This window comes from Ovis aries, chromosome 3 (assembly GCF_016772045.2).
Source record: "Ovis aries strain OAR_USU_Benz2616 breed Rambouillet chromosome 3, ARS-UI_Ramb_v3.0, whole genome shotgun sequence".
In the NCBI taxonomy this organism is placed as follows: domain Eukaryota; kingdom Metazoa; phylum Chordata; class Mammalia; order Artiodactyla; family Bovidae; genus Ovis; species Ovis aries.
In genome coordinates this window covers 112,306,233-112,321,575 of record NC_056056.1, presented here as the reverse complement: position 1 = coordinate 112,321,575, position 15,343 = coordinate 112,306,233, and the positions used below count along the sequence as shown (strand labels likewise).

The window sequence follows — 15,343 nt, the reverse complement described above, 5'->3', positions numbered from 1 at the left end:
AGACGGACCTTTGTTGGCAAAGTAATGTCTCTGCTTTTTAATATGCTGTCTAGGTTGGTCATAACTTCCCTTCCAAGGAGTAAGAGTCCTTTAAATTCATGGCTGCAGTCACCATCTGCAGTGATTTTGGAGCCCCCCAAAATAAAGTCACCCACTGTTTACCCATCTATTGCCATGAAGTGATGGGACCAGATGCCATGATCTTTGTTTGCTGAATGTTGAGCTTTAAGCCAATTTTTTCACTCTCCTCTTTCACTTTCATCAAGAGGCTCTTTAGTTCTTCTTCCAGTTCCAGTTCAGTCACTCAGTCGTGTCTGACTCTTTGTGCCGCATGAATCACAGCACGTCAGGCCTCCTTGTCCATCACCAACTTCCAGAGTTCACCCAAACACATGTCCCTTGAGTCGGTGATGCTATCCAACCATCTTATTCTCTGTCCCCTTCTCCTTCTGCCTTCAATCTTTCCCAACATCAGGGTCTTTTCAAATGAGTCAGCTCTATGCTTCAGGTGGCCAAAGTATTGGAGTTCCAGCTTCAGCATCAGTCCTTCCAATGAACATTCAGAACTGATCTTTAGGAGGTACTGGTTGGATATCCTCGCAGTCCAAGGGACTCTCAAGAGCCTTCTCCAACACCACAGTTCAAACTCATCAATTCTTCGGCACTCAGCTTTATTTATAGTCCAACTCTCACATCCATGCATGACCACTGGAAAAACCATAACCTTGACTAGATCGACCTTTGTTGACAAAGTAATGTCTCTGCTTTTCAGTATGCTCTCTGCTACTGCTACTGCTAAGTCACTTCAGTCGTGTCTGACTCTGTGCGACCCCATAGACGGCAGCCCACCAGGCTCCCTTGTCCCTGGGATTCTCCAGGCAAGAACACTGGAGTGGGTTGCCATTTCCTTCTCCAAAGCAGGAAAGTGAAAAGTGAAAGTGAAGTCGCTCAATTGTGTCCAACCCTCAGCGACCCCATGGACTGCAGCCCACCAGGCTCCTCCGTCCATGGGATTTTCCAGGCAAGAGTACTGGAGTGGGGTGCCATTGCCTTCGAGTATGCTCTCTAGGTTGGTCATAACTTTCCTTCCAAGGAATAGTTCTTCACTTTCTGCCATAAAGGTGGTGTCATCCGCATATCTGAGGTTGTTATTTTTCCCGGCAATCCTGATTCCAGCTTGTGCATCTAGCCTAGTGTTTCATGATGTACTCTGCATATAAGTTAAATAAGCAGGGTGAGAATATAGAGTCTTGCCGTACTCCTTTTCCTATCTGGAACCAATCTGTTGTTCCGTGTCCAGTTCTAACTGTTGCTTCCTGACTTGCATACAGATTTCTCAAGAGGCAGGTCAGGTGGTCTGGTATGCCCATCTCTCTAAGAACTACCCACAGTTTACTGTGATCCACACAGTCAAAGGCTTTGGCATAGTCAGTAAAGCAGAAATAGATGTTTTTCTGGAACTCTCTTTTTCGATGATCCAGCGGATGTTGGCAGTTTGATCTCTGGTTCCTCTGCCCTTTTGAAAACCAGCTTGAACATCTGGAAGCTCACAGTTCACGGTTGCTGAAGCCTGGCTTGGAAAATTTTGAGCATTACTTTGCTAGCGTGTGAGATGAATGCAATTGTGTGGTAGTTTGAACATTATTTGGCATTGCCTTTCTTTGAGATTGGAATGAAAACTGACCTTTTCCAGCCCTGTGACCACTGCTGAGTTTTCCAAATTTGCTGACATATTGAGTGCAGCACTTTCACAGCATCATCTTTTAGGATTTGAAATAGCTCCACTGGAATTCCATCACCTCCACTAGCTTTGTTCATAGTGATGCTTCCTAAGGCCCACTTGACTTCACATTCCAGCTTGTCTGTCTCTAGGTGAGTGATCGCTCCATCGTGGTTATCTGGGTCTTGAAGATCTTTTTTGTATAGTTTTTTGTGTATTCTTGCCACCTCTTCTTAATATCTTCTGCTTCTGTTAGGTCTGTATACCATTTTTGTCCCTTATTGAGCCCATCTGTGCATGAAATGTTCCCTTGGTATCTCTAAGTTTCTTGAAGAGATCTCTAGTCTTTCCCATTCTGTTCTTTTCCTCTATTTCTTTGTACTGATCACTGAGCAAGGCTTTCTTATCTCTCCTTGCTATTCTTTGGGACTCTGCATTCAAATGGGTATATCTTTCCTTTTCTCCTTTGCTTTTCACTTCTCTTCTATTTTAAGGCCTCCTCAGACAGCCATTTTGGCTTCTTACATTTCTTTTTCTTGGGGATGGCCTTGATCCCTGTCCCCTGTACAGTGTCACGAACCTCCATCCATAGTTCATCAAGCACTCTATCAGATCTATTCCCTTAAATCTGTCTCTGACTTCCACTGTTTAATTGTAAGGGATCTGATTTAGGTCATACCTGAATAGTCTAGTTGTTTTCCCTACTTTCTTCAATTTAAGTCTGAATTTGGCAATAAGGAGTTCATGATCTGAGCCACAGTCGGCTCCTGGTCTTGTTTTTGCTGACTGTATAGAGCTTCTCCATCTTTGACTGCAAAGAATATAATCAATCTGATTTCAGTGTTGGTCATCTGGTGATGTCCATGTGTTGAGTCTTCTCTTATGTTGTTGGAAGAGGGGTTTATTAGGACCAGTGTGTTCTCTTGGCAAAACTCTATTTGCCTTTGCCCTGCTTCATTCTGTACTCCAAGGCCAAATCTGCCTGTTACTCCAGGTGTTTCTTGACTTCCTACTTTTGCATTCCAGTCCCTTCTAATGAAAAGGACATCTGTTTTGGGTGTTAGTTCTAAAAGGTCTTGTAGGTCTTCATAGAACCATTCAAGTTCAGCTTCTTCCGCATTATTGGTCAGGGCATAGACTTGGATTACCATAATATTGAATGGTTTGCTTATATAAGCATAGATAACAAAACTCACATGAAAACGTTTTTCTCCCACAAATTATCTGTTAGTCCCAACTGAGTCAACGTCAACATCACATATGTTGCAAGAAATCATCCTCTAGTTTTCCTCCCTCGTCCTCCAATCCAGTATTTGCTCCCCTCAGTTGCTTGTGGCTAAGAGCAAGTTAGTTTTGTCTTACTGCTGGGAATGGGAGGGCTTACAGGTGTCTCCTGTCCTATCAGTCAGTGCAGTTCAGTTGCTCAGTCATGTCTGACTCTTTGTGACCCTGTGAATTGCAGCACAGGAAGGCACAGCCAGGCCTTCCTGTCCATCACCAACTCCCGGAGTTCACTCAGACTCACGTCCATCGAGTCAGTGATGCCATCCAGCCATCTCATCCTTGGTCATCCCCTTCTCCTCCTGCCCCCAATCCCTCCCAGCATCAGAGTCTTTTCCAATGAGTCAACTCTTCGCATGAGGTGGCCAAAGTACTGGAGTTTCAGCTTTAGCATCATTCCTTCCAAAGAAATCCCAGGGCTGATCTTGCAGTCCAAGGGACTCTCGAGAGTCTTCTCCAACACCACAGTTGAAAAGCATCAATCCTTAGGCACTCAGCTTTCTTCACAGTCCAAGTCTCACATCTATACATGACCACAGGAAAAACCATAGCCTTGACTAGACGGACCTTTGTTGGCAAAGTAATGTCTCTGCTTTTCAACATGCTATCTAGGTTGGTCATAACTTTTCTTCCAAGGAGTAAGCGTCTTTTAATTTCATGGCTGCAGTCACCACCTGCAGTGATTTTGGAGCCCCAAAAAATAAAGTGACACTGTTTCTACTGTTTCCCCATCTATTTGCCATGAAGTGATGGGACCAGATGCCATGATCTTCGTTTTCTGACCTGCCTCTTTAGAAACCTATATGTAGGTTAGGAAGCAACAGTGAGAACTGGACATGGAACAGACTGGTTCCAAATAGCAAAAGGAGTATGTCAAGGTTGTATATTGTCACCCTGCTTATTTAACATATGCAGAATACATCATGAGAAACGCTGGGCTGGAAGAAGCACAAGCTGAAATCAAGATTGCTGGGAGAAATATCAATAACCTCAGATATGCAGATGACACCACCCTTATGGCAGAAAGTGAAGAGGAACTAAAAAGCCTCTTGATGAAAGTGAAAGAGGAGAGTGAAAAAGTTGGCTTAAAGCTCAACATTCAGAAAACGAAGATCATGGCATCTAGTCCCATCACTGCTGTCCTATACACAGGAGTAAAGGGTAGGGAAAATAGCCCCTCACTGTTCAACCTCAATGAAACATCTAAAAGGTAATTTTACTGACGTTGACCAAACTCATATATAGTTGTATAGTATTGGGTTGATCATTCTTTTTAACCTTACAAAATATCCCTTTCTTGTGGAAATAGTGGGTTCCTACCCTGGTGACACGTGACGGTAATTTGTTGAGTATGTTGTATTTGTTGAGTGCTTAGTACTTCTGACACACCATGCAAAAAAAAAAAAATCCCACAGCTTTGTAAGCACTGTCCACTGCCACCCTCAAAAGGTTTTTTACATATCACCATCTTTTCTTTTAAGATGAAAAAAGTGGAGACAGAGAATGTCACAGATATGTCAATGGCATAGCAAACCCAGGTAAATCTTAAGCCCATGCTCTTTACCATTTCATCCTTAAAAGAGAGGGGTATGTGTCTTAACGTACGAAACAGTATGTTCTTTCTGCTTAACAGTATTTTTTCTCCTGCCGTCGGATTGTGTGCAATAATCTTGAGTCATTGTTTTTAAAGCATACTATTGATTACCTATAAGTCCTCACATCTATCACCTCTGCTAAAGAAAAAGAAAATTGCGGTGGCGAGGATTTCATGTTGTTGATACTTAAGCCCAGGAAATGTGGCAAAGCCCCCTCAGAACGCATGAAGCCTACAGCTCGTGACCGTGGCCAGGCCCTCATCTGGCCTGCATCACGAAAGAAAACCGCTGGTGCAGAATGTGGACAGGATATGCACAAGTTCAAGGCAGAGGATTGGGAACGAATTTTTGACGGCAGTTGGAAACGAACCGAATTCTAGCCGCAGGGCCCATCCCTCCATTATCGTGCCGAGCTCCTGGGAAACGGAGGGTTCTGGTGGCAGCTGAGGCCTCCAGGAAAGGAATGAATTCACCTCGGGAGCTGGGGAAGGGCTTTCAGCTTCCTCTCCAGAGACAGCTCCAGAGAAGCCCCGACCTTTTTTCTACCTTCACGGACTTTTGGACCGCTAGCCCTACTGCCCGAACCGTGGGGCGGGACGGCAGACCCTCGCCCAACCAAGAAGCCTAGCTGCCAGGCTTCCGGTCTTCTACCCGCCCCTTCCGCTTCCGGCGGTACCCGCGCTCTATTCCTTCCTGGCAACCCTGGTTTTCTGCAAGCGGCGTGCGTAGGCTGCTGGAACCTGAAGGCCTATGGCCGCTGCGGGGTCTGTGACGGTGGCGTTGCATGTGGCGGAAGTGCTAGAAACCATCGTGAGCGGTTGCTTGGGGCCCGAAGGGCGGCAAGTTCTGTGTACCAAGCCCACTGGCGAGGTGCTGCTCAGCCGGGATGGAGGCCGCCTGTTGAAGGCGCTGCATTTAGAGCATCCCGTAGCCAGGTACCCGCGACGCACGCTCCAGCCCTTTAGAGCATCCTTTAATTAGGTACTCACGTCCCACACTCCAGATGGACACCTCCCGTCATCTCCCTGGACTTCTTGCCCGTAAGATTTTGCTTTTTGGGAAAACTGACCTCCCTCTCGCCCAGCAGAAAAAGCCCAGCCATTCTGCCAGTAGGAGCTATAGGTCCTATAGCCCCGAAGATGGTAAAAAGGTCGGGGCTTCTCGGGAGCTGTTTCTGGAGAAAACTGGCCTTGGATGACACCAGTGTACGCTCAGAGTTAGAGCACTGTCCCAGGGAACATTCCACAACTGAAAAGAGCATTTCGCCTTTCCTTCCAGCTCGACCCAACCCTAGAATCTTGAAATAGCACAAAGGTGGTTCTATTGTTTTTCCCTTTTAAATAACAGAAACCATTCAGCCTATATTTAAGTAAATTTTAAAAGGGAAAAAACTAAGTACATTAAGGAGATAGTATTCTCATTTTATAGATGTAAAAACATGCTTTCAACTTGATTTCAGATGTGGAAAGGCAGCCCTCTGAAAATCTGAGTTGCTTTCTTTCTTTCTTGTGCAGGGTGATGGTGGCCTGTGTTTCCAGTCATCTAAGAAAAACAGGAGATGGTGCTAAAACATTTATTATCTTTCTTTGCCATTTACTCAGAGGACTTCGTGAGATCACAGGCAAGGAAAAGGATTTTTTCCCTTTTGAAAATATTCAAACCTGTGGAAGGCATTGGAAAAATTGCTGTCAGTGGAAATTTATTTCCCAAGCTCTTCTAACATTTCAGACACAAATATTAGACTATGTTATGGACCATTACTTAAGTAGACACTTCTTGTCCATCTTTTCTTCAGGCACTAAAGAAAGAACATTGTGTAGGGGCTCTTTAGAGATGCTCTTAGGGGCATACTTTTGTGGAAGAGTGGGAAGAAATAATCACAACCTGATATCTCAGTTGATGTGTGACTATGTTTTCAAGTGTACAGCTTGTGAAAGTAGCTTTGAAGAAGTACTTGAGCTAGTGGATGACTGTTTTGTTGAGTTGAAAGTTGGTGTCACCGGCCTTCCTGTTTCCGATTCCAGGATCGTAGCTGGGCTTGTGCTTCAGAGAGACTTTTCTGTGCACTGTCCAGCAGATGGTGACATAAGAATAGTGATAGTAACAGAAACCATTCAGCCTCTTTTTTCAGTTTCTGGATCAGAGGTTATTCTAAATTCAGAAGCACAGTTTCAGACATCTCAGTTTTGGATTACAGAAAGAACAAAAGCAATAGTGAAACATTTACAGAATCAGAATGTAAAGTTACTCCTATCTACTGTGAAGCAACCAGACTTAGTAATTTATTTTGCAGGACTGAATGGCATATCTGTGGTGGAGTGTTTATCACCTGAAGAACTTTCTCTTATCCAGAGAGTCATTGGTCTTGTTCCCTTTGTACTACCAGAGGCCTCTTCTCAGTATGAACTCTCTCACACTGCTTTGGTGAAATTCTGTAAACCCCTTATCCTTAGATCCAAAAGGTATGTTCATCTTGGCTTGATGAGCACCTGCTCATTTACACCACATTGTATAGTTCTTTGTGGACCGGTGCAGGGTCTTGTTGAACAACATGAGGATGCTTTACATGGCGCATTTAAAATGCTCCGGCAGGTATTTAAAGACCTTGATCTAAATTATGTGACACAAACCAGTGACCAAAGTTGTACATCAGGTCCTCGTATATATAAGAATAGTAGAGAAAGTAATGAGTTACCAAAAATTGTTAACAGCTCAATACAAAGGTCGTATCAGGACACTGTTGTAAAGAACGAAGGTGAACTGGCAAAAACTCAAACGAATTTAAAAGTATGTTCAAATTTGATAGTTCCAAGCGTCAAATTAGAGAAAAATGTATTGTGTTCAACACCAAAAGTGGCAGTAACAGATTCATACCAGACAGATGAAACATTGAGATGTTCATCCCCAAACAAAGGGAGGATAATGGATGACCATGAACCATTTATTGAGAATAATTCTGCTAACTCAAAAACAGAAAATACTAGAAAAGAGATTTCTTACGAAAATTTACAGGTTACAAAACTTGCTAGAAAGGACAGCATTTTACCACTGAGATATAAGTCACTAGAGATGTGTACTTCCCAAAGTTACTATTTCTCATCTATACCAGCTGGTTGTGTTTTGCCTGTGGGTGGTAATTTTGAGATCTTATTGCATTACTATCTTCTCAACTATGCCAAAAAATGCCAGCAATCAGAACAAACCATGGTTAGTAGGATAATAGCTAATGCACTTTTAGGCGTTCCCAAAATCTTGTATAAGTCTAAGAAAGGAAATTACAGCTTTCCACAAGTATATGTAAGAGCTCTCCAGGCACTGCAAACCAATCAACCCATGATAAGCAACCAAACAGGTTTGGAATCAGTTGCTGGTAAATACCAGTTACTAGCTTCAGTTCTTCAGTGCTTGACAAACATTTTGACTGTTGACTTAGTAATCAGTATTAAGAGACAGCCTCAGGAAGTTTATGATCAAGATTCAGAAGAGGAACTATAAAATTGGAAGCTTTTTATTAACCAGAGTTTTAATCCAACTCAAGCCATAAAACAAGGCAGGCATATGACCACTGATTTTCAAGTTAATTCAACCTAGTTAGGAAAACAGCAGAACTTTAAAGTCTTTAGAAGTATATGAGGCCACCAGACATTCAGATATGAATATTCTAGACTGCATTCATTATGGAACAGTTCTGAGGAGGAAGCCTGGATGAGTGAAGCCAAGATCTGAGTAAGTGGATCTTTTTCCTCCCTCAGTGTTCCTGTGTCTCAGCTCTTGAGGTAGTCTGTGGTTTGGGGGAAAGGTGTTTTCTCATAGCTTCCTTTTACTTTTCTGTATCTTTTTTTCACTCTTCCCTTCTTCCTTGCCTTTCTATAGTTAGTTAATAGAATAATCTCAGATTTGGATGAAGCCTCCAAATGCCATCCTACTTTAGTTCATAAAATATTATTTGCTTTATTGAAAATAATTTATTTCCCCTACTCATAATTTCTGTAGCAAAAGTCTCATTATTTTTTCTCAAACAGTATGTAAGTAAAATTATTTTTTACTTAAATTGTCCCCTTATTTAGAGCCTGGATAGATTTTTTTCACCATTCATGCACCATTGAATATGTTACCATAAATAGGATTTTGTGGATTGTATTTATTTTCATATCTTTAGTTGAAATAATTCCCAAAAGGATATGAAAATCATACTATCATTTTCTCCTGTTCTCTGACAGCTTGCAAGATAGTTCATATATCTGTTGGGTTTTCTTGTATTTGATGCATAGCCATAGTTCAGTAGTAACAAATAATTTGAGGGTTACAGTTGGCTCTTTGATCTGTGGGTTGTACATCAATGGATTCAACCAACTGGATTGAAAATATTCAGGAAAAAAATTTACAGAAATTTCCCCAAAGCATAATTTTAATTTGCCAGGTGCACCGGCAACTATTTACATAATATTTACATTGTATTAGGTATTATAAGTAATCTAGAGATGATTTAAAGTACAAAGACTATGTGCATAGCTTATATGCAAATGCTGTGCCATTTTTTATAAGAGACTTGAACATCCGCAGATTTTAGTGTCTGCTGTGGGTTGGGGCTGGGGGTGTGTTCTAGAACCAATCCCCCTTGGATACCGAGAGACTGCTATATTTATGTCTAATATGAATTTTTTAATGTTTATATTTTAAAGGTTTATAAATGCAAATAATATTGTGATTCTAGCTGTGAATAAGGGCAGTAATCTACTTTTGGTATTTCTCTGTAACACCCCAGACAGTACTATGTTCCTACCGAGTATTCAGAAGGGCTTGTTGAATAAAACTGTTTTCTTTAATCTGTTCTAATTATGTGTTTCCTGTTTACTAATTCAACAAATTCTTATTGAGTGCTTGCTATGTGCCAGATGCTGAATATACTGTAGTAACCAAATAGATATGGTTCCTACCTTCAGGCACTTTTCCTTAAAGGTTAATGTGTAGTGGATAGTGACACCAGTTGGACTGAAATTAAATTTAGGAAAACCAGTTTTTAAAATTTCATTACAGTGAAACTTGAAAAAGCAACGACTGACAATATATTAAAAGACTGTAATGGCCCATGCTCAGTTGGGCGGCACACAGACTAAAATGTGAGCAGTACCGTGAGCAGGACCCTTGCACAAGGATGACACACGAAAAACTAACGTTCCATCATTGCAAATCTTTTATATCAAATAAAATTTTATTTTTGTAAGGTTTATGTTATGTGAAAGTGAAAGTGTTAGTTGCTCAGTTGTGTCTGACTCTTTGAGACCCCATGGATTGTAGCCTGCCAGGCTCCTCTGCCCATGGAATTCTCCAGGCAAGAATAATGGAGTAAGTAGCTGTTCCCTTCTCCAGGGGATCTTCCTGATCCAGGGATCAAACCAGATCTGCATTGCAGGAAGATTCTTTACCATCTTAGCCTACAGTCTGGGCCAAGCCACTCTGGACCTCTTATGTCATATGTGATAACACTGTTTCACTTCTGTGATTATGGAAAGAATGTATTATTTCTCTTTTTTATACTAAATCCATAGATATATAGATGTACTGTAAAGTTATTGTATCATTTTTTTCATTCACTTTTTAAAATTGCCTGTCAGGTCTCTTGATAACTTTGCTTTATTTTGCTGCTGTTGTTTTAAATACTTCTCCATCAGTGGAGGCATTCAAAGACATGCATGCCCATGCCTTTCATTTGGTAGCCGTTTATAGCTATAAATAGTCACTGGTCCAGGAGCCCCTTTGTAAGCTGGGAGTGTTTGTGTTTGGTACCTAATCTAATATCTGCCACATAGTAGTAGCCAATTAATGTCTGTTAGGGAGCTCTGGTCCTCATAGATGAGGTCCTAATTATTTCTATCAAACTTTCATGGAAAAGAATCTGTTTGCAGGGGAAAAAGGCAGAAAATGTAGAACAGGTCTATACAAAGCAATCTTTTCTTTTCATTAAAAACATCCTAAAAAATGGTGATAAAGCTTTCATGGGTCATCCTTGTCCTTTGCAGAATAACACTAGGGAGTTCACATTACTAGGTTAGATAAAAGAGCATTTCAAAAAATGTGGTTATGTTATACTTAAACCCACTTCCACAAAGGGTTTGAGGTGACGTGCAACAAAAATAGATAAAGTAAAATCTGAATAAAAATTAAAGAAGACCAAAGAGAATGTAAAGATGATTAAAATCAAGCCCATGTTCCTGTTTTTATTGCTGCATGATGAATATTTTTATTCATTCAAAAATTTTATTCAAATTTTACTTCATTTGAATCACTGTATCATTACCTCTCACGGTTCTGAGAGCTGCCTGGATTTAGCTGGACAAGTTTCACTGTATTCTGTCGGTTCAGGCAGCCATAAAGGTCAGCTGAAATTCAAGGGGAGGGAACACAGGCCCCACCACTCAATGGGAAGTGTCGATGTCCCCTTATAGGAAGAGCATGTGGGATGAGATATGTTGAGGCAGCTATCTTTGGAAAACAGAATCTGCTGTACCATGGGAGAAAAAAAGCTGCTCAACTGAGGTTTTTTTTATTGTTTTCTGTGGTTATATGTCAGTCTACCTTCCGCAAACACATTTTCCCCAATAACTTTTATGAACCCCTTATTTTTTCTCATTGGGCCAGCACAATCCACTTTTATTCCCAAAACAATAGGCATTAAATAGTTGAACATCCTTCAACTGCTTTAGCCAAAGAGTTGTTTAACCATGTTACACTGGAAGTGTCATGATATCCATGTTTTAGACTAAAACAGACGGAAGAGTTCAATTTGAGCCTGAACTTTTATCAGAAATTACTCATTCCCTTCCAAAAGGAATAGAATATGTTTTTCCCATCATCACAGCAAAGCAGGGAAAAGAAAAATTCTAGTTTTAGGGGGAGTGGGGCTAGGATGGAGCTTTGTAAAGAGTAAGAGATTGGTAGCAACCCTCTTGGCTCAGATGGTAAAGAATCTGCCTGCAATACAGGAGACCCAGGTTTGATACCTGGGTTGGGAAAATACCTTGAAGAAAGGAATGGCTACCCACTCCAATATTCTTGCCTGGAGAATTCCATGGGCAAAGGAGCCAGGCAGGCTAGTCTATGGTGTTATAAAGAGTTGGACACAACTGAATGACTAAGCACACATACAAATCTAGATGGATCCACAAACTAAATGGATTGGGGACAGTGACAAACAAGCCTAGGGAAGAGGTGATTTCTCAGTGTATACCTTAATGGCATTTTGATTTTTGAGCCATTTGAATGCTACTTATTGACATGAAATAAAATTTTAAAAAATAAATTTAGAGCACACACATACAGAATACCCCTTAAATAGCTAAAATAAGGTTCCTGACCTAAGGAAATGCAAGATCATGATGGAAGAAGGATGTGAGATACACACTAATGGATCAGTGCTTTTACAGCAAAAAAAAAAAAAAAGAAGTCAAAGAAGGGAATATTCTCTTAGCCATAACTGGGTAGCGGTTTTCACAATAATTCTGGAAACATTCTTCCTCAGGAGGTTACTCTGAGCCAAAGAAGTACCGGCAAGTAGCGTGGCATTCATTTCCTCAGAGAATTTCCAGTCCTGGGTCTGGCTCCTTAGGTAGACTCACCATCAGATTTTGTCAGGCTGCCGAGAATGCTCTGTCTTAGGGACTGAATCTAACCACACTTGTGAGTGTGACCAATTTATTTACAATAAGAACTGTCACGAGATCACTCCCAGTCCATATGACCAGTCGGACCTATATGTGGGAAGTCAAGTAATAATCAGGTGGTTGCTCAGTAAGCGTGGAATGAGAACAAGAGAAATCAACTTAACCGAATGAGCCCCCTCCCAGCCAGTTACGCTCCAGTTCCCCAGTGCTCAGTCGCGGCCTTCTTCACCTACACTTGCTTTCTGTGGGTTTCTATTTAGTTCTGTAACTTGCGTACCACCCCATGCCGATGATTCCCAACTTTGTATTTCCAGCCAACCTCTTCTGTCACCTGCCAACTCATTTATCCATGTCCCAACCCAGTCTCCACGTGGATGCTTACCCTTAACGTGTCCAAAACAGGATGACTGTTTCACATTCTCTAAACCTGATTCTTCCTCTGCTGTCCCATCGCAGTTAGTGGCATCACCAATCTCCCACTGAGTCAGAGCAAAAACCTGGAGCCGTTTTGACTCCAGTCTTACCTTCGCGTCCTGTAGCCAACCAGCAAATCCCACTGCTCCACAAATGAAGTAGATTTCAAATCTGCCCATTTCTCAGGATTGCCTTTCCAGCCCCCAGTCACTTCCTCTCACCTGCCATAGCTTCCTAATGGTCTTGCTTCTAGACCTTGCATTTTATCCTGGACTGATTTCCCTATCCCCAACGTTTTATGTAAAAAAATTTAACTCCACAAAAAAAGTTGAGAAAAGAGCACAACACCCACAAACCCTACATTGAAATTCACCAATTACCATTAACCCTTTGTTCATGCATGAGTGTGTGCAGACACACACACTTTACTGAACCATCTGAAAGCAAGTTGTTTCCCTAAATACCTCAGTATGTATTTCTCATGAACAAGGGCTTTTTCTACATGACTAAATGATTCTTTTTAAAATGCAAATCCTGTCATGTCATCCCTCTGCTCAGTCTTCCAAAGATTTTTCCTTCACACAGAATGAAATCCAAATTTTTCATAGTCTACAAGGCTGTCCATATTCTATCTCCTGCTTATCCTTAAATATTACCCCCTACCACTCTCCCTCCAGCTTTCTCCCACCAGTTACACTGTCAGTCAGGACAAGTTATGCCATACTGAGGTAGCAACTCCAGATCTCAAGAGGCTAGACACAATGCATATTAATGTCCTCACATAGCTATTAAAGGTCAGCTAGGAGCTCTGACCCCACATAATTTTCTTCTTCACTCCTAGATCAGGGCTGATGGAGCAGTAGCTGTCTTTACCAGTCATCATGCCAGAGAGAGAGAGAGAAGAGATCTAAAGGGTCTTTCAGTGGCTGTGTTCAGAAGTGGCACATGGCATTTCTACTCATGACTCACTGTCCAGAATTAGTCACATGGTGCTAACCCATGCACAGAAGAACCAGGTGGTTCCGTCCCACCTTGAGCCTGGAAGAGGAGAGAAGTCTTGGCAGACAGCACTAATGAGCACCCAAACCAATGTTCCTTCCGTCCCTTGAACACGCAAGTCGTCTCACCGTGTTTTCCATTTGCTGTTCCGTCTGCAGAAAACTCTTTCCCTTGTGCTCACTTCAGCAGCACATATACTAAAATTGAAACGATACAGAGAAGGTTAGCATGGCCCCTGTGCAAGGATGACATGAAGAGTTCCATATTAAAAACAACACCACCACCTCTTTCCCTCTGATCTTCATATGGCTCACTTCCTCACTTTATTCAGGTATCTCTGCTTTATTGTCACCTCCCTAGAGATACCTTTCTTGACTTTTCAATCTAAACATATTCCTTCTCCATGACCTTCCTCCCTTGGTAAGCTCTTTTTGAAGCACACATCTAATGTTATTAGTGTGTGGGTTTATTTTTTACAATGACTGCTTTCCGCACTAGAATAAACTTCATGAGAATGTGGACTTTTTCACTTCCCTGTTTCCAACACGTAGGGTACTGCTTAGCCAAGTAGGCACTCTACTAAGTTCAGTGAATGAATGCATGAGTGAATGAATGAAGACAAATGGACCAATGGAAAGACTGACTAAGTCTCCCTTCTCCTGAGTGGTGATCCCAGAGATCCAACCAACGTTTGGATTTGCCTTGATGACTCCATTTTTGTGTCTAACACTACCTAAACCGATGTACCCAGTTTTTTCTTAAAATACTAAATCACTGCAACGTTCTACCGTCCTGGAAGCCATTCTGTTTCCTCTAGGTGACTTAGCATGTCTCTGTTCTAAACAGTCATTTGTTCATTTTAAAGAGCAGCGCTCAGTAGGAAATTTCATTCCCAAGTCTGTGCAGAAGGCCTCCCTGTAGCCTTACGTATTGATGACATGTTGTGGTTGAATCACATTCATGCTTAGGTTAACAGTATAGTAAGGGCTTCCCTGGTGGCTAAGACGATAAAGAATCCGCCTGCAATGCAGGAGACCTGGGTTTCAACCCCTGAGTTGGGGAGATCCCCTAGAGAAGGGCATGGCAATCCACTCCAGTATTCTTGCCTGGAGAATTCCATGGACAGAGGAAGCTGGCTGGCTACAGTCCATGGAGTTGCAAAGAGTCAGACACCACTGAGTGACTTAACACTCTCACTTTAACAGTGTAGTAAATATGCATAATTTGTTAGTCTCTGTCACTTACAACTACTCCTTTGGATGTTTGTATTTAGCACCAAGCAAGGGAACATTTCATGCAAAGATGGGCTCAATAAAGAACAGAAATGGTATGGACCTAACAGAAGCAGAAGATATTAAGAAGAGGTGGCAAGAATACAAAGAACTGTACAAAAAGATCTTCACGACCCAGATAATCATGATGGTGTGATCACTCATCTAGAGCCAGACATCCTGGAATGTGAAGTCAAGTGGGCCTTAGGAAGCATCACTACAAACAAACCTAGTGGAGGTGATGGAATTCCAGTTGAGCTATTTCAAATCCTGAAAGATGATGCTGTGGAAGTGCTGCACTCAATATGCCAGCAAATTTGGAAAACTCAGCAGTGGCCACAGGACTGGAAAAAGTCAGTTTTCATTCCAATCCCAAAGAAAGGCAATGCAAAAGAATGCTCA

General features: G+C 41.8%; 1 protein-coding gene and 1 pseudogene across 2 annotated transcripts; both read left to right on the top strand.

Moving 5' to 3' along the window:
* Positions 1 to 5,281: 5,281 nt before the first annotated feature.
* On the top strand, positions 5,282 to 9,432 carry BBS10 (Bardet-Biedl syndrome 10). Of its 2 annotated transcripts, XM_060412464.1 has the most exons (3): positions 5,282 to 5,531; positions 6,111 to 6,217; positions 6,890 to 9,432. In XM_060412464.1, exons 1-3 carry the CDS (start codon positions 5,347 to 5,349, stop codon positions 8,089 to 8,091), a joined length of 1,494 nt encoding a protein of 497 aa, XP_060268447.1. In that variant the 5' UTR covers positions 5,282 to 5,346; the 3' UTR covers positions 8,092 to 9,432. The 2 variants fall into 2 exon arrangements, with proteins under 2 accessions (XP_060268447.1, XP_004006253.3); XM_004006204.5 differs by having other exon boundaries at positions 6,111 to 9,432.
* Positions 9,433 to 13,843: 4,411 nt separating this feature from the next.
* LOC114114177 (U6 spliceosomal RNA) lies at positions 13,844 to 13,940 on the top strand (annotated as a pseudogene).
* Positions 13,941 to 15,343: the final 1,403 nt, after the last annotated feature.